This window comes from Episyrphus balteatus, chromosome 1 (assembly GCF_945859705.1).
Source record: "Episyrphus balteatus chromosome 1, idEpiBalt1.1, whole genome shotgun sequence".
NCBI classification, from domain to species: Eukaryota; Metazoa; Arthropoda; class Insecta; order Diptera; family Syrphidae; genus Episyrphus; species Episyrphus balteatus.
The window spans coordinates 103,492,103-103,517,949 of record NC_079134.1 but is presented as its reverse complement, the minus strand read 5'-3'; the positions used below and the strand labels follow the sequence as shown (position 1 = coordinate 103,517,949).

At 30.8% G+C, this 25,847-nt stretch overlaps 1 protein-coding gene across 8 annotated transcripts; it reads left to right on the top strand.

Annotated features, from left to right (window-relative positions):
• Positions 1-5,894: 5,894 nt before the first annotated feature.
• Positions 5,895-22,929, top strand: LOC129906327 (longitudinals lacking protein-like). 8 transcript variants are annotated; one of them, XM_055982052.1, is made up of 5 exons: positions 5,895-6,121; positions 17,097-17,189; positions 17,272-17,478; positions 22,468-22,554; positions 22,602-22,929. In XM_055982052.1, the coding sequence occupies exons 3-5, from the start codon at positions 17,380-17,382 to the stop codon at positions 22,809-22,811; spliced, it is 396 nt and encodes a 131-aa protein (XP_055838027.1). In that variant the 5' UTR covers positions 5,895-6,121; positions 17,097-17,189; positions 17,272-17,379; the 3' UTR covers positions 22,812-22,929. The 8 variants fall into 8 exon arrangements, with proteins under 8 accessions (XP_055838027.1, XP_055838026.1, XP_055838028.1 ...); XM_055982058.1 differs by having other exon boundaries at positions 5,918-6,121; positions 22,617-22,929; XM_055982055.1 differs by lacking the exon at positions 5,895-6,121 and adding an exon at positions 6,268-6,286.
• Positions 22,930-25,847: the final 2,918 nt, after the last annotated feature.

Below are 25,847 nucleotides of genomic sequence, written 5' to 3'. Positions count from 1 at the left end.
TGAAATGTACGAAAGTTTCCAGTCTCCCTTCAAGCAAATGAGTCCGACCTCGGTCCGAATCGGCTCCGACGTGAGCCTCACCTCGACTACGAAGCGGGTCCCACACCGGCTCAAATTAGTATATAAATTATAATCACCGCGGAGCCGATTGTATATTGACACTATTGAGGTAAATAAAAAATTTTCAGCTGTTAAACATTTAATGGGCTCTCCCTTTAAGCAAACGAGTCTGACCTCGGTCCGAATCCGCTACGACTGAGTCCGACCTCGACTACCAAAGGGGTCCCACGGCGGCTCAAATTAGTATAGAAAATATAATTACCGCGGAGCCGGTTCCATATGTTTTGGTGTTTTTGTTAAATAAAATAATTTCAGGTAAAAGAATTATATAAAGGTTTATTCGCAGTTAAACAAAAACAATCTGTTCTATTAAAAAGCTATTTGAGAAGTAATTTTAAAATGAAAATTATTGACAACAAAAATAAATTAAATCATTTGTTACTGAGTTGAATAAAACGCAAAGTAAATTCATAACAAGTGTCGTATCTCAACACTCCTCCTCAGCTTGATGATAAATTTTTAACTGTTTTCTGAGTTCAATAAATTGAGGTTTGGGCAACCCTTTTGTCTTCATATCTGCTACCACACATTTTGCTTCCGTTGAAGATAAACTAAACGACTGTTGATTTCTTGCATTGAGAAGATTTGTTAACGTCCAGGTGTTAGCTGTTTTTAAGGACATTAACTCCTCCTCAAAGGTATATTTATGTTACTTAATGTCCCTATGTTACCGCCTCAATTGTCCATTCACGTTGATAACTGTCCCCTTGAAATCGTGTCCCATATAAAGTATCTTGGTGTGATGTTAGATAAAAAACTATCGTGGAATGAACATACAGACTACCTTTGCAAAAAAGTATCAAAAAAGTTAGGAGTGCTACGAAAAATAAGAAATAGCTTATCAAGAAACAGTGCAATAAGAGTATATAACGTAATAATAAAACCTCATTTCGAGTATTGTCCAAGTGTCCTGTACTTCTTTAATATGTCCCAAAAAAGTCGAATGCAGATTTTGCAAAATAAAGCAATGCGAATTATACTAAAACGTGATAACTATGCCCACATAAGAGAAATGCACGATTCATTAAACTGGTTCAATATAAACCAAAGACTTTATATTTTGACAATGACGTTCATTTACAAAATTAAAAATAACATGTGTCCTGAATACTTAAGCGCACCAACTAATAATAATGTGATATACCCCCTGCGTAATCGAGATGATATTGTAGTGCGAAGAATGAGAACAACAAGAGGTCAGCAATCAACATTTTATTCTGGCTTTCAAACATTCAACCAACTTCCGCAACTTATAAAATATGCAACCAACATCAACATATTTAAAAGAATTATTGCAACTCATGCTAAAGACGTTATTATTTGAACAAAATAACTTTAACGTATTAATTTCAATTTGTTATTCGAATTCTTATTTCTATCATTTGTATAATTAACAAATATTTATTAAGAATAATGTAAAAACTAAAATTGTAAAATATTGTATAATTAATTTACTTAAATGGCTCTAGTATGCCAAATAAACAAAACTAAACTAAAAAAATTTCCAATTATTCCAATTTCTGCTCTTCTTTCCTTCTTGAAGTGAGGTTGCCACATTGTCGAAAAATGTTTCAGCATTTAAAGCATAATCAAAGTAGTTTGTCATATCAAATTCTTCAAATCTCTCGGGTAGTTTCCTGGTACGCTTACTTCTTTGATGTTCATCAATTGTAATTGCATCTTTGTTAACTGATTCTAATTCTTCACAATCAGTCGCTTCAGTAAGCTCATGCTGATAATTCACATCTTCACACAGTGTTGATTGTTGTTGTTGATGATTCTCATCTTCACATTCTGTTGTTTCCCCTCCTGCTTCGGACATGTCTTCGACTTCGGCCTCATCTTTATTATATATGCTAGATTGTTCTCAAATATACTTGCTCTTATCATTTTGTTCATTGAAAATTACGTCATAATCCATAATCGATAACCATTAGGAGTATATCCAACCATAACGCACTTTAATGGTTTCGGGTCAAGTTTTGTTCGAAGCTGACCAGGAATGTGTCCCATTCGTTTGTGCCATAAACCAATACTTTTTGCAACACTTATTCCAGCAAACCCGACTTCAAGTTCTTCAATGCATAGTTCATACATTTTCCCATTGCTTACAGCTTCAGTTAAGAGATGTTTCCCCTTCCAGATTTGTGCCTTTCCGTTTTCGAAAACTATCTTAATGCCTTTTGATTCAAGTTTCCGAATAGAAAGCAAGTTACAAGACAATTCTTTTACGAATAAAACATCTTCAATCACGCCAGCACTTTTCTTCTCGTTCAAGGATAAGTTTCCTGAGATATTTCCAATCTTAGTCCCATTAGATGAACACCATTCTTTGCCACCGAGATTTTAATTGGATTTTCTAAGATTTTGCAGTTTGTCAAATATTTTTCATCATTGACCATATGATCCGTTGCTCCAGAGTCCAAATAAAAATGCAAGTAATTATTTGCTTCAGCTTTAAGACCCATCCCAGAATGTGCAATGAAAGTAAACGTCTCGGTCTCAGCATGAGTGGTACTAATTTTGGCTTTCGCATCATATTTATTTTCTCTTCGACTCTTGCACTCCGAGCGCTTGTGTCCAAGTTTTCCGCAATTATAACACTTAATTTTGCTCTTTGAATACATTGCAACTGACTCATGAACTTCTGGATTTGACTTTTTCTTTGCTTCATCTAAAATCCGACTTTTGACGATATCTATCGTCAACTTCTCAACCTCCATCGTTTCCAAAGCAGTTCCAGTGTCTTGAATGAAGGGGGCAATGTAAGAAGTAACTGACATATAATATCAGCATTTTCTAAATTCGCTCCTGTTGATCGTAGCTCCCGAACCAACTTATCGAATCTTAGAAGGTGTTGTTCAATATTTTCTCCTTCTGCGCACTTAAGTGTTAATATGCTATTCCGCAAAAACATTTGCGAAGCAATACTTTTCCTCTCGAAAGTAAGTTCAAGCCCTTCCAAAATGTCTTTTGCCGTTGATTTGTCTTTAACGTATTCAAGATGACTATCAGCTATGCCATGGATTATTAATGATTTGCATTTCTTCTCTCTTTTTTTAATCGTCAATTTGATTACTTCATTTGGTTCAGCATCTAGAATGTTCTTCAAGTCCTTGACTACAAATTCTTCTAGATCATGTTCCTCAAGCATCGCCATTAAACGAAATTTCCAATTGTTGAAATTTGTACCATCAAACAATTGCACTTTATATTTTTCTTCTTCCATACCTGGGCCCATAACCTTTTAACTTCTCTTGGTTAAATAAAACAATTTCAGGTAAAAGAATTATATAAAGGTTTATTCGCAGTTAAACAAAACCAAGAAGCTATTTGAGAAGTAATTTTAAAATGAAAATTATTGACAACAAAAATAAATTAAATCATTTGTTACTGAGTTGAATAAAACGCAAAGTAAATTCATAACAAGTGTCTTATCTCAACAGTTTTCACCACGATTTCTCCTTCGACTTTGTGTTCATACACAAAAAGTTGCAAGTGTGTTAGTGCAACCTCGTTTTTCGTTTTCGTTTTGAGGTCGGAGTGTCTTTTGTGAGCACCCTTCAAGCAAGAAAACTGAGTTCAACAAAGAAACTCCGACCTCAGACCGCGAAAATCGGGCTTGCACTCACACACTTGCAACTTTTTGTGTATGAACACAAAGTCGAACGAGAATCGTGGTAAAAAATGAGAAAAGGAAAAGAAAGACAAGGCCAACAAGAGCCAAAGCGTCATTTTGTTATTTTTTGTTGAAGTGTTTGGTCGCGTCGTGTCTCGTGTCGTTGTTTGTATAATGTTAGTTTATTAATTATAAACAATTTTATTAAATTATAAGCAATATGGAAAACAAAAAAGGTATATTTTATATATCGCTCAAAGTGTTTGGGTTAAAATGTTGTTTCTTCTTGTGTTGTAGATGTAATCTCTAATGATGAAGAAAAATCTAGAAGGTGAAACATGCGATTGGGTATCTAAAAAAACACCAACAACAGCAGCAGCATCAAATGAAATAAAATGAAAAAAAATGTATTGTATTTTATATTGTATTTATTGTGAAAATTTCGTTTCCCAAAATAAAATAAAAAATAAAACAGTTTCAGTGAAAAAAAAAATAAATCTTGTTCTTTTTTTGGTCGCAAATGCGAAATGTCATCCCTTTCTTATTCCTCTTTCTGGTAGGTTTTCGCTGCTCCGGCTCAGGTCCGCCTTCGGCTCCGTTTTCTCGGAATGGAGATTTTCACCACACCAATACATATGCAATCGACTTCGCGGTGATTATAATTTCCATACTAATTTGAGCCGCCTTTGGACCAGTTTCTGATCCGAAGTCGGACTCAGCTCCGCCTCAGGCGGAGCGGATTCGGACCGAGGTCGGACCTGTTTGCTTGAAGGGCATGGTATAAAATGAGAAGGTATGATCATTAGAAAAAACTATGTATCGAGGACTGTCAAAACTTAAAAATGGCTACTTAAGGTTTTGACTGGCTGCCCATTGAAATTGTTGTTGTAAACAAATTTGTCTTGGAAATTGTTGTTGCTTTTGACTTTGCCAAATATTAAACATCAAAATCTTACTACCCCATTTTGTAAGATGGCGGCTCTAATGATCATACCTTGTCTTTTTATACCATGTTTTGTGAGCTCCGTTTTCTTGCTTGAAGGGCAGGGACCTGATTAAATTAGGTTAAATTTTTTTGCAGATGGTTTTGTTTTGTTTTGTTTTTTTTTATTAAAAAGGAGTTTCATGGCAGAAAAAAGGCAGAGAAAAATATTAAACGATAATCCATACAGCTGAAAATTTTGTATTCACCTCAAAGCGTCAAAAATTTTACACGGGGTTAACTATATTTAACGCAATTCATACACGGCCTAAGAATATGGCCCATATGTTTGAAAATCTGACTTTCAAGCTTTGGTTCCTGTCTACACGGTGATTTTTCAATCGCCTAAGCAGTGAGTTTTTAGGCAAAATTTTTCCTCTTTTTGACGTTTGTTCCTAGAAAATGTAAAAGTGGAACGTGCACGTTTCACTTTACAATCATGATTCGGAATTTCGCTCATCTGTCAGTACCAAAAGAACAAAAGAAAATAGAAAAAAATATCTGCTAAACTGGGTGAAGATCAAAACAAACTAAATTTTTCAACGACGCGCGCAATTTTAAAGAACTGTTGTTTGTAAAAAAAAAACTCATACAAATCGATTTCAAGTGTTTTTTTGGTAGTAACGTTCTACTATAACTTAATTTAGTGTCTAAAAATCGAAAAAATTACGGAATTTAAAATATATTTCTATGCTGTATTTTTTGCTTATTTGTTTTGTTGGTTTGTTTTTGCTGGTTTGTTTTGATTTTCGCCGAGTTTAAAACGTCAAAATGGTAACTGTAAATAGAAAGAGAAGACAAGGACAAATGTTCGAACTTCCCTATTGGGCACAACAGTGTGTAGCCACCGCATGTGATTTTTCAATCGATTGAAAAATCACTGTGTAGCCAGGCACTTGCATCATCGTGTAAAAGCAGACTCGTTATTGTGCATCAGACATGTCTGTCCAACAAAGTAATTCGTCTGAACTCTCCAATGATTCTTCGTTTCGTTTTGTGACGTGTGGTAGCGAAAATTATATATGTATATGTATTAAAAACTTATTTACTTAACTCTATGTATCAGGGTTACGGTAGTTCCAAATGAGACAATGCATTTTCGCTCATTTCTTCCCTTTCACTCACATTCTCACACAGAAACAGAAAAAAAGAAAAGGCTAGCTCATGTGGTTCGTTTTCTCTGTTATTCTTTTTTCATTTTATTTCTCATTTTCTTAAATTTTTTTTGTTTCCGAAGCACACTGTCACAGACGACAAATTTTCGTGTCTTTTTAAAACTCTTAAAATTTTAAAATTAATGGCATTTTAATAATTTTGTGAATCAAAACTACAGAATCGAAATATTTGTATATTAAAAACGTGGATTGTTTTCATGAAAAATAAAAATAATACGAAACGGGGTAAGCGAATACCATGACCTACCTACGAGAAATTTCTTTTCTTTCTTTCAAAAGTAATTAATATTGTTTCTTTGTTTGAGTTGAAATTATTATTTTGTTAAGTTTTAGCTGATTAGAATCAAAAACCAAAAATGGAATTTGGTGTTAAAGTTCGAGCGAAAAAAAGTAACCACAAAGTGAAAGGCAAATTCTTAATTAAAATATATTACGATTTGTTCCCCATTCTTGTACAAATCTCTTTCTAATTCTATGCTTTGCGTATCTGCCTTTTTTCCATCGGACCATCGTCGTCGCTCGTTTTTTATCATGTTGATGCAAGCTGGTTAACAGGGTTTCCTATTGTACTGAAATAAATTATTAAAAAAAAAAAATAACTTTCGTGATGTTTAAAGAAGTTAGTTTTATTTTGAAATGGGAAAGCACATTATTTTTTAATAGGATTTAAAATTTTGCTATATATAATAAAATCGCTAAATCAATTGTCTTCCTCATTATAACATTTTGTTAAAAAGAACTAGATTAAGTGCTTGTTTCGCCAAATATGTTGAAAGTAGGTAAGCTACATTATTTTATAAGATACATTTTTTGAAATTGTGTGGCAACGAACGTCATTTACGTTTCACCATATAAAAAGTTTGAATAAACAATCGAAATTAAGGCTAACTTCTAGAACACAATGGTGTCGAACAGGGTTCCCAGGTTGAGGGGAAAATCACCATTTTTGCCAATTTTCTTAGACGAAAGGGATAAAATAGGGGACGGGGATAAAAAAGGGGAAAATTTAAACTTACAAAAACGTTAGACACAATCTTTGAACAATGGAGTCAATTTAAATAAAACTTAATTTCGAAATAAACTATCGTGTTCCACGCTAAGTCGATTTTTTAATTTGACAGCTCTACTTAAAAGTAGGGTGCTTCCATTTTTTCATTCACTCCTCAAAATATTTCTTTAAAGGAATCTGTACTTTTTTGGGTATATCAAACGAAATTTTCAGCCAGCAGCCACGGCAGCAAAAAAAAAATAAAAGTAAAAAAAAAATACCTACTGATACATTTATAAGACATCGTTGTTAAAAAAGCCTGCCTTAATCCTCATAAATACTCTATGATTTATAAAAATACTTTAATATAGAAAATAATATCCATTTTTTATTAAATTAGCACTGATATTTTAGATTTACCCTCAAAATAAAACTTATGAAGTAGTTCCATAATTCATAAATTTTATTTTGACTGTTTTTAGTTTGTAAATGAAATATGTATTTTGAGCTTAATTTTTGTTAGTTTTTTTTTATTTACTTATGTCCATTTTAAAGTTTTTATTTTTGTGAATAAATTAAATACAAAATTAATATGTTTAACAAAAGTAAATAAACAAAATAAATACTTGCATTTTTTTTCTGGAAAAAAGGGGATTTTTTTACGAAAAAGGGGAAAAATAAACGTTTTGGTGTCAAAAAAAGGGGATTTTTATTTTGAAAACCTGGGAACCCTGGTGTCGAAGCTTAATGCAAATGCACGAACACAACCCGACGGGACTAAAACCGGAGCCGGAGTCGAAAGAGTTGACCAGGTTTAAACTTTTAAGCATAGAACAATTCTCGTACCGATTCCGATTATCGTGCAAAATTAGGATCGCATTCGATATTTGTATCGTGTGTGTGCACTAAAGTACCCATATCGCACAATTTTCAACTTTTTAAAAACTTTTAGCAAGATTTATATCTAATTTTACAGATTTGGGTTTAGTAAGCTCAAAAATCATATCTTTTTAGCAGCTCTAGTTTTTGATATATTTAATTTTTCATATTAGGGCGAGTACTCATACTAATTTTTAAGTTTTCCTTATTTTGAGCGTTTATTAAAATTTTCCAGAAAAATGTATACTAACTTCATGTATTCAGAGTCAGTAAACCTAAATATTACATTCATTTATTTCTAGGAGCTCTATTTTTAGAAATATTTAAGTTTTCCACATTTTGGGGAAATGTTAACTGTTTGTTAACATTTTCTAGAAAAATTTTTGTCGAACCTAATGCATATGGGTTAACTTCGCCTAAAAATCACACTGGTTGCTTTCTAGGAGCTCTATTTTTTTTTTTTTTTTTAGATGTTTTCATTTTTTACATTTTGGGGGTAATTTCATGCTATTTTTTTTAGATTTTACTTTTTTAAAGTTTTGCTGGAAAATTTCATTTCGAATGTAATGTATTTCGGTTCAGTAACGGCCATATTATTCATTAGTTTAAAAAATACATCTGGATGTAAAGAAATTGAAATGTGAAAAATAAATCTAAATCCATAATATTCACTATCACCCAGAGAAAAAAATATTCATTTTTAACTATTTTCATAGTTAAAATTTGGATTTGGATTTATTTTTGACATTTCACTATTTTACATCCAGATGTATTTTTTAAACTAGTGAATAATATGGCCGTAAGTAAAATAAAAATAAATAAAAAAAATGTTTTTAAATAAAAAAAATTTAGCAAAAAAAATTTTTTTTTAATTTCTATGCCTTTTCATGTATGAATTTAAAAACTAGAGCTTTTAGAAAAAAAAGTAATGTTGTTTTCGGAATCAGCACCCTTAATTTATTAAGAAATGATAAACAACAGTCTTGAAAATTTTTGTGTGTTGAGCAGTCTGTACGATAATTATCGTACCGATTATCGTACAAAATTTGGATCGCATGCGATAATTGTATGGTGTGTGAACACTAGAGTATCCACTGCACTCATATCGCAGATCGAATGCTGGTGATGGAAAAAAAAATAGTGAGGTCAGTTGTACCGTGTGTGCGCTTTCAATTCATGGTTCAGTTTTTGAGATTATATAAAAAAATTTTAACCACCAATAAAATAATGGATAAAAATTAGAAAATTTATTTGACAGTTACTAGTACGTATTTTCTGTGAAACGTGCGACAAGTTGTGACAGTTTTTCCGACTCCAGTTACGGTTTCGGCTCCGATTTTACATTATGCTCCAGCAGCGAACACATATGCGATTTTGGTTGCGCGACTACTCAATCGCAGAAATAGATCACAAGCTGGGGAGATAGTTTCAAATTTTTAATCCATTCTATTTTTACTTGCGATATAGGTATCTATCATATACCGATTTTAGTAAAGTTAAAATTGCTCAAAAACGGCTCCAACGATTTTGTTTAAAAAATTCATTTGGAAGTTTTAAGACAAGGTTTATCTTCTAATGTAAAAAATTATTTTTGAAAATCATTATTAACGGTACTTGCCATAGAACTGTTTTTTTTTTTTAAATAGGATTTGCTCCGAAACCGCTTATTCGATTTCAACGAAACTTTTTTTTTCCAAAAAAAATTTATAAAAAATTATTTTTTTTTAAAAACGGCTCTAACGATTTTGAAAATTTTTTTTCTAAAAATGCATCTTAGTATATCAATCAAAACTGCATACTTGTTTTGGAGGACAATTTGTTTCAGATTTTGTTTTATTTTTTCCAAATTTATTTATAAAAAGTCTTAAAAATTTAAGCAACTTGAACTGTAAGAGCAAGTTCGTGCGACCCAGTGGTGCATTATATTTTGGAAGCATGTGTGATCCATTTTTGCGACTACATAATCGAGCGATCAAAATCGCAATAAACTTAATTAATTAAAATGTAAGAAATATTATACAGAGGGATCATTCCGTAATTTTTAAAATGATAATCAAAAAGACGATAAATCGTCTCACAGTTTGAGAATCTTTAAAGCTTTTTGAAATCATTCCTGATTCAATATTTCCTAAACAGTTTATCAGCCTTATTGTGATTTACAATTATCAATCGATAGTTGATAAATACTGAAATTTGGAAAACTTGTCAACTTTTTAATGGAATTTTGTAATGATTTCATTTAATAACGGTTAGGAGCATTCTCTGCTTTCAAAACTTTTCTTAAATAAGTAATAAAATATCGAAATTTAATATCATATAATAACGGTTAGTCTGCTTCTACACAAAGACGTAGACGCATAAGATGCACAAGAAGGAGAAATCGATCTTTCTCTCTCCCTTGTTCTTATGTGCGTCTCCGTCTTCGTGTAGAAGTCGTCTTAGGACGATTGTTTTCAAAACTTTTCTTAAATAAGTCATAAGATATCGAAATTTAATTTTTATCAACTACCGATTGATAGTTGCAAATCGCGATAAGGCTGATAAACTGTTTAGGAAATATTCAATACTTCCTAAACAGTTTATATAAACAAAAGTTTTCACATCCTTAGAAGTCGTATTAGTCTAGGTGAACTTGTAGTTGCCTCTTGATTTGATTTGTTTCTAAGTTGCCTTCTTATGCGCATCATAAGTTATTTTTGAAAATTTTCATTTTCAAAAATTAATGCGTTTAAACGATATAAATTTTTTGTAATGACCCAAAAGTCAAAACTTAAATACATTGAATGCAATTTTGGAACATACGAATAGTGCTTCGTTACACATACATACATGTTAGAGTGGAGCGTTTTTGGACTTTTCTTTCAGATCACTGCGTGCAACTCATGGTTTATGCCTTGTGCTCTTCTGAACATATTCTGATACTTTTTTTTTATTCGACAATGGAAAAATAAAAATCGGGAAGCCTCTGAAGAGTGCTCGTATTTCACGAAAATCGATATTTTATGAGGCGTTAGAACCCATCTGAATCGATTAATCTTTTTCATTTCACTACCAACTGCTCATAACTTATGCTGAGTGATCTCTAGAACCAGATCTGATCCCCTATTTTGAGTCGTTAATGGAAAAAAGGAAATCGGGAAGGCTCCGAAAAATGCACATTTTCGCAAAAATGTCAAATATCTAAGGATTGAAACAAGATATCGACATAAATTAAATGCAGTTACAAAGGTTAGTGTTTTATATAAAAGCTGACGGCAAAGCCATAGCTTTAAATTCTTTAAATTGTTAACATGTATCTAAGGAACAAATCAATAAAATGAATTAATTACTTACTTACTTACAAACAAGTTGTAAAAGAAATTTGTTCTGGGTGGGATTGTATACAATTTAAAAAATCTGAATTTTTGCGAAAATGTGCATTTTTCGGAGCCTTCCCGATTTCCTTTTTTCCATTAACGATTTCGAAAGAAAAGTCCAAAAACGCTCCACTCTAATACATGTTTAAATAATTTACTGTAACATTATGGTTATTTGTAGAAATTTATATTTTTTTTTTGTTTTTGGAGTTTGTGGAGTGATTGGAATAAACTCCTAAAAATTTTTATTAAATTTAATGTTTGCACCCCTGGGAAACCATATAAAGCCGTGATTTAAAGATGACAGACTTTTGAATTCGTTATAAGAACGCATAAGGCTATAAAACTGCATACTCAGATTTTGGTTATACCTTTACTCCCAAAATTTGCTGTCTTAGAGACTATATATTGTATGAGAAACGAGTATTTTTATGTGTTTAAAGAATTTAAACAAAGTTGCAGAGTACTTTTTACCCCGTTCTATTGGAGGTGGCAGTTTACTCTTGAGTAGATGATCTAGTCTGGTGTTTTTCAAACTTTTTGAGTTAGCGGGGTCGCTAACTCAAAAAGTTTGATAGGAAAAATATTCTGGAAAACTGCAGTTATGGTCCGTGTCAAGCAAACTAATTTGATTCTTCTCTCTGCGTTCAAAAGATTCTTGAAGACAATTTATGGTAAGAATCAATATGGGTTAGCTCCCATATTTCTCTAATGGTACAGAGTTTATTTAATTTGGAGACTCAATAGAGTTACTTTCAGAAATGGATTCTGGAATTGAGATGGGATCTCAAATTGAATAATTCGGTTGAGATTGCCCATCTGCCGTCTGTTAAAATGAAAGAAAACCTTATAGACTTAACTGCAGGTGGCATGGTAAAAACGGATTTAATTTAAAAACAATTTACAATTTCTGGATTAAGAGAAGAGGAGAGTATTCTGACAAACAAAGCATTGCGGTTGTTTGTGCACTTCTCCACTCCTTAACTATATATCTATGTGAAGTCACATTCCCTGCAATTTTGGACATGAAAACTATGAAGAGAAACAGACTTAAATTGGAAAACGATTTAATCGTTAAAACATCAAAGATCAATCCAAGATTTCAATTTTCATTAAAAAAACATACGTACAAACACATTTGCCGTACTGATAAATTTTCCATTTTTTTGTTTTTGCATTATTTTTTTGTATCATCTAGTCCATTTCCTACTACAATTACGCATGCTCTTCTTCCCGAATAGATATGATTTGTTTTGAATTCGTTGAAACTGCGTTCCATTGAAAATCGCTAGTAAACTACTAGTAGTACCTTACCACCTCCCAAAGGAACAGGGCTATTGTAGAGATGGACTCGGCATTTTTACTTGCGATATAGGTACTATACAGGGTGTCCCACAGTCACCGCCCCAAATGAAAACCATGGATTCCTGAGGTAATTTTAAGTCGAAAAACTTAAGAGGTAATTTTCTCGTTTTCGTCCCGTTTTCGAGTTACCACGGTTTTTATGATTTTTGCTCTCTTGTCCTTAAACCTGCCTTATCTTTGCCAAACTAAGTTTGATTTGAAAGATTTTTTTTACAACCAATAAAGAATTTATTACAGTTTAAGTTTGTCTCAAAACTTTTTTTTCTGCGGACAACCGTTTTTCCACAATTTTGCATCAAACACAATTTTCTTCGGATTTTAAGTTGTTTTTTACACTTTCATATCATTTAAGTAAAAAAAACACGTTAATGAGTTTTAATTTTGTGTGCTTTTTATTAAAGCGCAGTTTATTTTCATAAAAAAAATAAGTTTTTTTTTCATAAAAAAGGCTACCGAAAGTAATTAAAAAAAATAAACAAACTGAGTGAATTATTTTTACCTCATAAAAAAGTCGGATTTCTTAAGAAAAAAAAATTTATCTCGGTTATTTATGGAATAATCCCAACAATGTTGTACCATTTTGAAAAGAGAATTGAACACACCAACTTTTAAGGCAACTTGCCGAAACATCGTAGTGCATTTTTTTTTACACTACGGCTCATTGAATTCGAGTCATGTAAATTTTTTTAGTACTAAGTTGGGTAAAAAAGTAATATTTTCTTTAAAACTGATGCAGCTGAGTTAAAATTTTTGAATGCATTTGATAGCAGGGTTATTCAAGGTTCCGTAAAAAAAAAAAAATAAGAAAAATTAAGATTTGTAGTCACGGCACATGAAAAACCGTCACAGGGTGACCATTTTTTCGACTTTTTTTCAAATGCCCATAACTCCCAAAATATATGGCTGCTATTTTTTTATTATTTTTTTGATAACTGTCACCACCTACCCTATCTACCGTTTTCGTTTCGACGTTAACTTTTGGGACACCCTGTATACAATATACATAGTATGTACCTACATTTCCCAAATTTCTATATAAAAAGTATTAACATTTAAGCAACTTGAACTCTAAGAGCAAGTTCGTGCGACCCAGTCGTGCATTTTATTTTGTATATATTTATACATATATAATTTAGTGTGTAATTTAGCCTTTAAGTTGTTAAAAAGTCAAACCTTTTTGCTTAACCAATGATTTTTTAATACTTTTTTTTCACTTGATAAATTGTAACCATAGTTTTTGACCTACATTTTATGACGTATCATTCATTTGACATCGACTTTATCCTCTAACTCGCATCAGCAGCGTACTAAGCTTGAAGTAAGAACAACCCACATCAAAAGTTTTTAGCCACATTAAAGAACAATAACTTTTTCTTCATATAATATAATGAACTATTGGGTCATATTCATAGACGCTGTATAAGTTGTTACTAACGGCCACTAGTTTAAAAAATACATCTGAATGTAAAGAAATCGAAATGTCAAAAATAAATCCAAATCCATGATATTCACTATCACACAGAAAAAAAAATATAGTAATATTTAACTATTTTTAAACTATTTTCATAGTTAAAATCGGGATAACTATTTTGGATTTGGATTTATTTTTGACATTTGACAATTTTACATCCAGTACTTTTTAAACTAGTGAATAATATAGCCATACGAAAGACTAGAGTTTATCCTATTTAAATAACATTAGATAAACTGAGGTCTAAAAACGACTGTGAATATTCCAAATTATAAACGAAAACGAAACTTTCCAAACAAAAATAGAACAACAAAGACTTGAAAAAAAGCAAAACGAAAAATTAAAGAGTTTTCACTTATTTTTGTCAATTACTTTTTATTGTCCTGGACATTTTTGTTGATTTAAGCGACTCAAGACTTTTGACGACGGAGCACAGTGTGGTAATTCGCCAATCTGACTGGACAAAATAGAAAAAAAAAGTTTAGCCACATGATTTTAAATCATGAGTTGAGCTTCTCAATACAATGGGTAACTGTAATTCATGTTTGGTTTTTTTGTTTTCATCTCGGATAAGCGTAAGCTAAGCTTGAAAGTTGGTTCTTGTCAACAGTTAGATGGAGATAATACAAGGTATTCTATTTTTCGCTTGAGTTTGGCTGACGATTAAAAACGCTGTGGTCGTTTTTTTGTTGTAATTGTTTTTTTTAATTGTTAGTCTACATTTGGAGGTAAAGTATTATAATTTTTATTTATTAATTACCATTGCAACTATTAAAAAAAAAAATAAATTCTGTAAGAAGGCTAGGAAGTGCAAAAAAAAAAATATCTTTGTTTTTCAATTAGAGGTAAAGTTAATTTTTCCGCATTTTTCCGGTCTGAAATTAATTAATTCATGAATTGTGGAGTGTTGTCATTAAGATTAGCTATTTACATATCTCGCGTTTTCTCGACCGCCATACAACTTTTTTCACTTTTCAAAATGAAGTCAAGATTTACAAAAAAACAAATTTTCGAAAAATGTGTCAAAACTGCCAAATAAGACCGAAAAGACAGTTTTTTTGATCTTTTAATGAGCAGGTATCATCTTTGGAACATTTTTGACAATAAATAAAAATTAAAAACATTTATAAAAGTTTTGTGCTTCAAGTTAAGCGAAAAAAAGACAAAAAAGGTGGAAGACACTTTGGACCGCTCTATAAACAAGAATTTCATTTTGCTTAACCAATATTAGGTATGTGATTGATAACTAAATAAACAAAAACAGTAGATAGTGAAACAAAAGTAGAAAAGAATTTTTAAAAACTAAAAAAAACGGGAAAAATATAACAAACGGAAGGTTAAAAGTCTCCTAAGTGCACCTATCCATTAGAAAATAGTTAAAATCAGTAGAATCGCTCTCCGCAAAATTGAAAAAGCATATTCCAATAATACCGGAAAGGATTTATTGAAATATTCTTTGAGTGGAGGATCAAAATGTATAAAAGATTAAGTTCTGATTTTCTGGAACCACTGGAATTTTCAACTAATGAGGCATTATCATTGATGAATGATGCTTTTCTGTCGGAACATTTTAAAGAAGTTCAATGCAAAAAGCAAGCAAGTGTAAAAGGCCAGAAATAGGGTCACGAAGAAATTTAGAGAATTATTAGCTTGAAAAACATCGAAGGTAATATAAAAACACAGCTGTTTTTAATAGGCCCTTATGTTTCAAGTTAGCATCGCACAAAAAGGAGTTACTTTTTTAAAATATCTGCCGATATTTTTAAAGGTGATGCCATTTTTTATGATTGTGAAGCATATTTAACTAAAATCATTGCTAAAATTTTAATTTAAAGCATGATATTGAGAAAATAAATCATGTATGTCACCTGTCAAAAACGTGTTTAAAAGTTCTATTTCTTAATAAAAACTAATTATTCTGCATCTCTTTTTTCGTGAATAGCAATAGAGTTTTTATTTATTGAGATTTTTCAAGCGTTTTTTTAAATAATTACGTATATCCAATCATAGAATATGTTTACGGAAACATACATTCAAATACTACTTCATCACTATTTTGACCCACTTTTTGCAGAAATTATAGATTTCTTTTTAAAAAATCTTTCTTTTTTATAGAATTTTATCTATTCACATTCATTTGTTTAAAACTGTTTAGAAAAAAAGTCGATTTAACGCGAGTTATTAATTTTGTCCAGCTAGATTCGTGATTGGCCACACTGTGCGGCGGCGGGAATAAATTGATATTCCTTGTCCCGAATGAGAAAATGATCTGCTTGCTTAATCCGGAACAGAATTTATTTAATTAAACTTTAAATAAATGTAGGTAGGGATGTTCTGTAACATGTTCTGTAATAAAAGTAATTCATTATATTTATACATGCGTACACATCTACATATTCTTAATTTACATACAAATATTGAAGTCTTTAAACCAAGTCAAAATCTAAATTACACCATATTATAACTTGAGTGTGGCAGTCCTCTTTTGGTTATTAATTCCTTATATACTTTTCTTTCTTTCTTAAAGATAATTTTCTTTCTTTCTTTCGCCCATCGGCCAGCATCACTATGACTCCGCTCCTCATTTGTACTTTTTTTAATTCATTATTTTTGTTTAAAATGATTTATATTTTTTTTAGTTTTTTGTTTGGATGGATTGGTATAGGTTGTACATAACAAACTTATAGAGGAGCATCGAAATGGCGTTGGTTAGACTGAAACGTACTATAAAGAGAAGCATAAAAAGAAAAAAAAAAGAAATTTCGAAATATGTGTAGATACAGGTTTTTAGAATGAAAATCGAAACAAAAACAACAGCATCATTCATAGTGGAATTGAATAAGCGCGAAATAAATCCAAATGGGAATATCGAAAAGAGGAACAGAGATGTATAGGTTCCGTCCCGGCTATGATGCGACGACTGTGTAATGTGAATCTGTGACGAATGTTGAGAAGTAAAATACATGAAGAAAAAGTACTTTCAACTTTTCTATCTATGATACCTATTCTTGTGTTCAATAGTTTTTTTTACTCTTGGTTCTCTGATTGCTTTCTTTTTGTATCAATTTATTTCAAAATATTGTACTCTTAAATTACCTGTTTTAATTCATTTTATTTTTCTTTTTATTTTTATCGTTGCAGCCAAGAACATAGTCTAATACATTATTTCATTTGTCTCTTGGAGAGGGACTGACCTATATACGCGTGTCAATTCTATTTGTTCTGCAACTTCAGGTAGATTCTTTTGTATTGCATATTCTTTATTATCAAAGTGCGTGCGAGAGATAACCTGGGCTATATACTATTTTGCAATCAGGAAACATAAAAGAGTTGCAGAATCAACAGGAGAAAGTAGTTACGGAAATTCTTAAGAAGACCGAATAAAATTAAATTTAGTTAATCAAAACAAAAACAAAAGATATTAATGATGGCCGATCAACAGTTCTTTTTAAAATGGAATGATTTTCAAACAAATATGGTTACATCCTTCAGGCACCTACGAGATGAAAAAAGTTTTACAGATGTAAGTATAAATATTATATTTTAATAATTATTTCTTTCTTTCTCGTTTTGTTATATTAATACGTGTTTGGGGTAGTTGTTTTTGGAACTTTATTAAATGATTTACATCGGCAACTGAAATGGACAAATAACAAATTTGCTAAACTCTGCGCCATAATGCTGTAGGTTATATTTTCCGAAAAAAAGAACTGTCGTTATGGTTTAATAGAAATTAAGTTCAAGGAAATAATTCAGATTTTATTGATACGAAAACAAATTGTAAACAGGTTAAAGCAATAACAACAAAACAACTGAAATCTTGCAAAAAGCGATAGTGATATGAATGTGAAAGTTTACTAATTTTGTATTAGAATTTTCAATGAGAAAAGAGAAATTAAGAATTTGCGTATTATGCTGCTAAATTAACCCTCCGGTGGGCGCGTGGTCCACTTTCGTAGATCAACTTTTCTTCTTTTAATGCAATTGCTCTCAAATGAAAATTTGTGTTTCTATGCTGCGCTTCTCAATAGTTGTTCAATTATTGAATGATCGACTTGATGAGTCCAATAACAGCCTTTAAGGGGTACATATGTCAACAAATATAAAGCCTCTAACTTTCTTGTCCTAGGATCGTAGACCACTCGCCCTCATGTTTCAATTTTCGTTTGAGTAAAATTTTATTTTATTAATTTTGTAATACAAAGGCAAGAAAATGAACAAAAAATATACAATAAATAATAAAGTATTTTCATATACATATCTATTTAAAACTTATTTTTATCTTGTTTTGATTAAAAAGTAATGAACCTTGACGTTGATAAATCAGTAAAATCATAATATTAAAATTGAAAATAGAATTATTCCAGCTGTTTTTATGATTTTTTTAATAAAATTTTGTTCATCAATTTTGATTTATTATTTATAGTAAGCAGCCAAATCAAGAGAAAAATAATTGGAAAACGATCTGCAACTCTCTTCATTTTGGCGCTAATATCAAGCAAAAAAGTGGTGTGAGTGCGAAGGTAGTGTGCTGGTTGCAAAATGTGAAAAACATTTAAAAAGCCTCAATGCAAATTAACAACTGAGATATCAAAAAAGTTACTTATTTAACAGTACCATTCGACGTAAAAAAAAATGGTGAGGACAATGGTTTTTGGAAGAAAATAATACAAAATTAGGTGTCCCAAATGGTTATTACCAAAGGTCGCTAGAATGTGTAATAGTATTACATTTGGTATTTATGATGTATGCAATATGTAAACCCAAATTAAAAAAAAAATAATAATAAAAATAATGCAATGCTTAAGAACGTGGGTAAACAACCACCATAGGCATTCCATAAGGATAATTCCTGAAAATTCAACACATTTGAAACAAAACAGATGCATGTCGGATGAAAATGAAAGTTTATTGGACTAACCATCATATTAGTTGAATTTTAAAATTATGAAGCCCAAATAAGGCAGTTTTGTTTATGAACGTAGCCGTTCTCACAGAACGCTGATTTTTGTAATACAGCTGAACAATTTGTAGACGTTGTTGTGGTTTGAGTTTTCGTGATAATTTGCCAAAAAAATCTTAACAAAAATGATAATGCAGTTTAAAAGGAAAAACGCGTGATGTGTAAAAAAAAAAGACCTATTGCAAATCAAACTTCACGATGAATCACCCTTCATTTAGACCCTAATGCCGAATTTTCACGAGGCAATTTTTTCTGTGCGGCGAAGCTTTTCGGCTTAACGTTTCTGAACCTGCCCAATTTCTATTCAGGAGATGCAAAACAAACAGCAATAAACTTTTTTCTTTTCTAGTTCAAAGTAGAGCCCGAACTGTCAAACAAAAAATTGAGTGTCTTTTTTACCTCTCAACGTTTTTTTTTTTTTTTAATTTTTTATGTGGTGGAGGCTGGGTGTCGAACTGGTGTCATTGCCCATCGCACTTACCATCGTGCCATGAGTTATGATTGGGATGAGTGCTTGCGATAATTCATTCATTAATTTGAAACTATTATATAGAGTAGAACTTTTTTAGACTTTTCTTTCAGATCACTGCGTGCAACTCTTGGTTTATGTGTTATGGTCTTCTGAACCTTTTATGATACTTTTTTGTATTTTGGAAAAATAAAAATCGGGAAGCATCTGAAGAATGCTCGTTTTTCACCTAAATTGACTATGTAATTCTTTTTCAATTAACTACGTACTGCTCATAATTTAGGCTTAATGGTCTCTGGGAACAAATCTTATTCCTATCTTCAATTGATATAATACCTTATTCTCTAAAAGAATAAATAGAAACGTCCCAAAATAGTGGAAGCCTTATTATATGGATTCTTTTATCATCAGAATTATATAGAAAAACACAAAAATGCGAAATAAAAAAAAACTTCGAATTCCATTGTTTGATCAACGAATGAAAAATAAGAAGATCTTATTGCTTAATCCATATGAAAACAACTCAATAAATAAAAGAGAATGAATATCTTTTTAGTATGTCAGACAGTTAAGTAAATACAAGAAAAAAATTTTGTAAAAAAGGAGTTTATTTTTTTCTCTCGGAACGAAAAATTATTTTCGCATCCACCTTTCTGTTTTCGCCTGAAAAACTAATGAATTTTGAAAACAAAATTACATAGTACTAATTGCAACGTACATACGGCATAAAACTGTTTTCAAACCACCAGCGAAAATTCGCCAACTTTGAAGATCCCCAAAAGATAAAATTCAGTTTCAAAATCCTGGAGTGTACTCTGTTCTTTGTAGCTTTGGCATACATTGGTGAAACAAAACGAGCGATTTCTACAAGGTTGAAGGATTAATAAAATTAATACAAAAGAACGAAGTGACAAAATCAGCTTTTTGTGAGCATTTGGCTTATAATGATTATCACTATCAGATTCGATCAAGCTAAATCCATCTCCACCGAACGTTACTAAATACCCAGATTGGTTAGAGAAGTAATTGAAATTAAAATGCTTTCAAATTTCAACCGCGACCAAAGTTTTAATCTCTCTTCTGCTTGGGACCACTGCTTAGCACAATAAAGCTTAACAGAAAACACACAGAAAACAAAAATCAAAACAATTTGTAGGCTGATGTTATCAGATTTGCTTGTTCACAAGATTACGTGAATTCATAACAACAACAACAATTGCAACAACAAGCTTCATGCACAAACAACGCACCGGTACAATCTCCGCAAAAGACAACAAGAATCGAGAGAATAGAGAAAAAACAAAAAACAAAACCACCCACAAACCAACAGTCAACCCGTGACCAAGACAAGTGTAACCCTTTCGAAACGTCGCACAGTGGGTACCGCCATAGGTCAAAAATAAAAAAAAGTAAATGTGAGTTTTTTTTAAAATGCAATGATTAAAAAATGTTCTACAATCTCCCTTCAAACCAAAACCAAAAAAAGTTAGACGGTTACACATTTTTGCATTTCTTAATAGCCGTTCAAAGTCAATATATAAAAAAAAAGTACAGCTTGCTTATCGCGGCAGTTATAAGGTGTTAATTTGGGATAGTGATCACGGATGTTAAAAAATTGTTGACAATATTAAATTATTATGGATATTAAAGGAGAAGGTTAATTCTTCCTAAAAACATAAATTATATTGTTAAATAACATTAAGGCTTCTTGTAATGGGGCTCGTAAGCGAAGCAATTTTAATCATTTTTACTAAGCATAATTTTCAGTAAATTAGAGATTTAATTGGTTAACCTTCAAGTGCCTTCAACAATTTAAGTTCTCAAATGAAGAATACTTTCCTACCTTTCGAAATAATAGCGCAGTTTTTTCCCCTTTTCTAGTAATACGAGTTTAAATGACCCTACACTGAAAAAAAAAATTTCAACTTGAAACTTAAAGATTGCCTTATTGGCACTACTATTTTTATAAAAGACTGACCTAGAGGGTAAGGTGCACGACTGAAAGCCAGATTCGATTCCCGGCATTAACCATTTTTTTATTTTTTTATTTTTCTTCAAAATAACAAATAATTTAAAAAATTGACTTGATGTATTATTTTGCAATAATAAATCATATAAAGTCATAATACAGGTGTTTCATTATTATATTTTTGACCGAACTTTGTATGCGAGGGTACCCACTGTGCGTCGGGAAAATACTTTAATCGATTCATTTCCGAAAAATTAAAACTTTATTCAAAAAATATTTCTTGAAAGGCTCTTTTTAAAAACAAAATAAAAGAAAAAGTTATAGGTTTTAAAAAAATTATAACATTTATTGTAAAATTGGGTGTGCGTTTTAAAGGAAATTAATATTCGACAAATAAAAAATATTTTAATAAATTAAAAACGTCTTTTTTTTTAATTTTGGAAAATTTACTACTATTTCTTCAATCAATTAAGGGCCATTTTTTTCACTCGGATTTGAACATAACTTGAGGATTTTTATCCTCAACTTCCGATTTCGGTTTTATTCACTCCAAGTTGACGTTTTCAACTTTCGATTTTAAACTCGAGAGTTGATCAACTTCCAGTTCTCAATTTCTCTAAAAAGTAGTAGATTGCCGACCAAAGTTGAGAGTTTGCTTCAGATTTTTTTTTTTTTAATTTTCTGTCAAAATTTTGTTGGCAGTTATTGTATTAAGGAATTAATATTCCAAAGCAAACAAAAATCCAAAAATTAAACACAAAATAGAATACAAATATGCTATCGATATGACAGATTCTAATTTTAATTTAAATAAATGACAGTTTTTGTTCCATATTTCATAAATATCCCAGGGATATTTTTCAAAGTTGAAGTTGGCCAACTTTAGATCTTTAACTGGAGAGTTGAGAAAATAATTGGTGAATAAAAAGAAATTACAACTTGCGTTTTAACTCTCGAGTTAAAGTCAACTCTCAAGTTAGCAAACTCGAGAGTTTGCTTTAAGTTGAGCAATAGTGAAAAAAATGGCCCTAAGTCATTTAAGAGAAGGTCAGAAATCAAGAAAATGCTTAAAAAAATATTATTAATTTAATTATTTTATTTTTAATTTCAGGTGACTCTGGCCTGCGAAGGTCAAACATGTAAAGCTCACAAAATGGTTCTGTCCGCTTGTAGTCCATATTTTAAAGCCCTTTTAGAGGTGGGTTTAAACTAAGTGATTATTTTTTTATAAATTTAATATTGCAGTCTACAATTTTACAGGAAAACCCATCAAAACATCCTATCATCATTTTAAAAGACGTTTCATATATTCATCTTCAAGCAATTCTAGAATTTATGTATGCGGGTGAAGTAAATGTATCACAAGAGCAACTCCCAGCCTTCCTGAAAACCGCAGATCGACTTAAAGTGAAAGGTCTTGCTGAGACACCTTCTTCTATTAAGCGGGAAGGTTGATGGTAATGATAAATTAAGTGATCCGCCCTTTTAATATATCGTTTATTCGCGTTAACTGTTTCTTTTTTAATTTGTTTCAACCGACACACTTCATACATAAAATTCATTTTGTATTTAATCTTAAAACTTGTTATTCTCTCTCTCTCTTTGACATTGACATTTTGATTATGTATTTATACACTATTTAGTTTTTATTTCTCAAAATTCTCAAATTTTCTCCAACAAAAATTTAACAAGCCAATCCAATAAAGGTATTCTAAGAAAACAGAGAAACCTAGCTTATATATTTTTTGAAAATGCGAGTATTTTTGAGTAAGGAGAAAAGTATAATAAATACCTGTTAAAATATTAAGCAACAAATGGATTTATATAATAGTTTCTGGATACAAACCTAAAAATAATCCCAAGATTTGTTCATTATTATTTGTAATTATTTAAATCGAGAGAAAAAGAAATAGTGTTGTATTAAAAACTTAACTTAGCAGTTTATAAATATATTTTATATTCAGTTATTTTAATTTAATAGAAAGGCAATTTAAAAATACTTTGAAAACATTGTACCAGCATTATGTTACAACTGTGTATGCCTGATATCGGTTAAAATTTTGACCAAAACAAATTTCTCAAATCTTAACTTCGTATTTATTAATTTAAAAGAAATTACAGGAATGTCATCGAGTTGTATAATTTATAATTAGTAAAACGTAATAATAAAGAACAATATGTCTTATTTTTGTATACAAAATGTAAAATTTATAAGGAAAGTATTAAATTAAGTTAGAATCCAACCGAAACAACGACTCTTTTTACTTTTTTTTTAAATCTTCTTGAGATGACTTTTTTTGTTTTCAATATTGGGAACATCTTGAAAAAAAACATGCAATTTTCATTGCAATGTTAGTTGTAATGTTGCATTATACATATAACTATAACGTCGCTTAGTCATGAAATACCGGTATTTTTCCCGATTGCGATTACTTTTAAAAGATATAGGTGTTGTATTAATTTAAATATTTGATATTTTCGAAATACATAAAGAAGGAAACAAAAAAATATATATCTATTTTCTGGGAATATAGCTAAGAATACGAACTAAATATACTGTAAATTTCAAGCTTCTATCTCATTTCAAACATAGTGAAATCATACCCTTAAATAGGGGTTATTTTGGCTTTTTAGCGTTTTTTTGGCGTTTTGCAAACAAGCGGTACACTAAGAAGATATGAAAATAACACAACTTTTATTTTTAGGACTTGACACGCTGTAAGTTTCATATTTCTATCTTTAGTCAAATCGTGAAAAATCACAGTATAAAAGTTTTTTTTTTTAATCAAAATTTGGAGCTAAAAATGTTTGCTATCGAATTGATTAAAGATTTATTTTGTTGAAAAATATCTATATTTTTTAATATTTGGTAAGTATAAGCCTCGTATATATAATAGCCAAGTTTCTGGAGCCAGTCAAAAACCATAAGAAATCAGAAAAATTACCAGTTTTTCAAAAATTATTTTTAATTCAGGGATAATTAATACGTATTTTTTAATATTTTTTTATTCAAAAAATACTGATCTCAAACTTTAAAATGCCGTTTCAAACAAAAAGATATCTTTAATAAAAGCAAAACTATAATAACATAAAAATGACATTTTCCAAAAGTTTGAATGCGAATAGCGAGGAAACCCCGCAACTTAAAATTAAATCATCGTGAACTTCCTTCCTTACAGTCCTAGAAAACATCCTGACAAAGTTTGAGCGAAATCTAAAATGAGGCTGCAATTACGTTTGAACGATTTCATACGGAATTAAATATTTTTTAGTAAACGGTTCTTAAATGTTCTTGTAATCGAGAGCGGTGAAATTTTGTTTTCTAACTTTCTTTGACCTTTTAATAATGCAGCCCAATACTCGTTTAACAGATACATCGATTTTCCCTGGATTCCGAGATTTTACAAATTTTATGCTTAATTTTACTCGACTAAAATCTAGGAAAAGGACAAACAATGTAAAACAAATTTGTGGAAATCCCATTACTTGTCCTTGCGCCTAATATGCGTTAAAGGCCAATTTTACCAAAGATCGTTTTTGATACCCGCCACTTTTCCACGCAACGTAGGAAGTACCGTAACCTCAGTTTGAAATTTCTACATGGTTGGTTTAAAAAAAAATGTAACTTTTTTCTAAATGTCGTACAAATATTATTGAAGAAAATATTTAAAGCTTAAATAATAAATAAAGGTAGAGGAATTTTGACAATTTGAAAAATGGCATTCCAAAGATAATGAAAAAAAAAAATTAGTCTAAAACGGATTCTTTTCTAAATCTGCGTTTCGAAATTTGAATTCTTGAAAAACACTTGAGATGCCGCGAATAGTGATTGCATTAGTTTGTTTTCTTTTTTGGCTTTTGTTGTATTTCGAGTAGAGCCTACTATTGCACTTGTATTAAGGTACACGTGTTACACGTGTATTTAAATTATTCGTGCCGAAGCACGTGTATTTATATTTACACGTGTATTTATATTTACACGTGTATTTATATTTACACGTGTATTTATATTTACACGTGTAAATAGCGTTCGAACATATAGATTTTGTGGCGATTTCTTAAAAAGTGCATTATATTGAATAAAAAGGTTATTGTTCAGGTTTTTGCGTTTATTGGCTTGATTTACACATTGACATTGCTCGCAAAATTTAATTGGAAATTCTTATTCAACCCGCAGTTTGGTTATTTGTCATTATTCACTCCTTTTATTAGCTTTTTTGTTTACAGAAACTTTTGATTGTGAATTCGAATGTTTAAGGAAAATATACTAAAAATAATAAAGTTGTTTTATTATTAATATACTTTTATTAGCTTTGTTTGTAACTAACAAAGCAACTAAAAAACTAGCCATATAAATATTGGAAAACTATTTTTACCCGATTCCCAATATCGTATAGAACTGAAACTTTGTACACATATGAAGTTCGGATGGCAACGGAATATTTTGGGGTCCGGACTCAGGGGAGGGGTATTGGGAACTATCTATTTTAT

Excerpts from the sequence above, each read along its gene's own strand:
- LOC129906327 (XM_055982052.1), top strand. The coding sequence starts at position 17,380 with ATGATGGCCGATCAACAGTTCTTTTTAAAATGGAATGATTTTCAAACA. Across the intron at positions 17,479-22,467 it reads ATGAAAAAAGTTTTACAGAT|GTGACTCTGGCCTGCGAAGG; the intron begins GTAAGTATAAAT and ends TTTTAATTTCAG. Across the intron at positions 22,555-22,601 it reads ATTTTAAAGCCCTTTTAGAG|TCTACAATTTTACAGGAAAA; the intron begins GTGGGTTTAAAC and ends TTAATATTGCAG.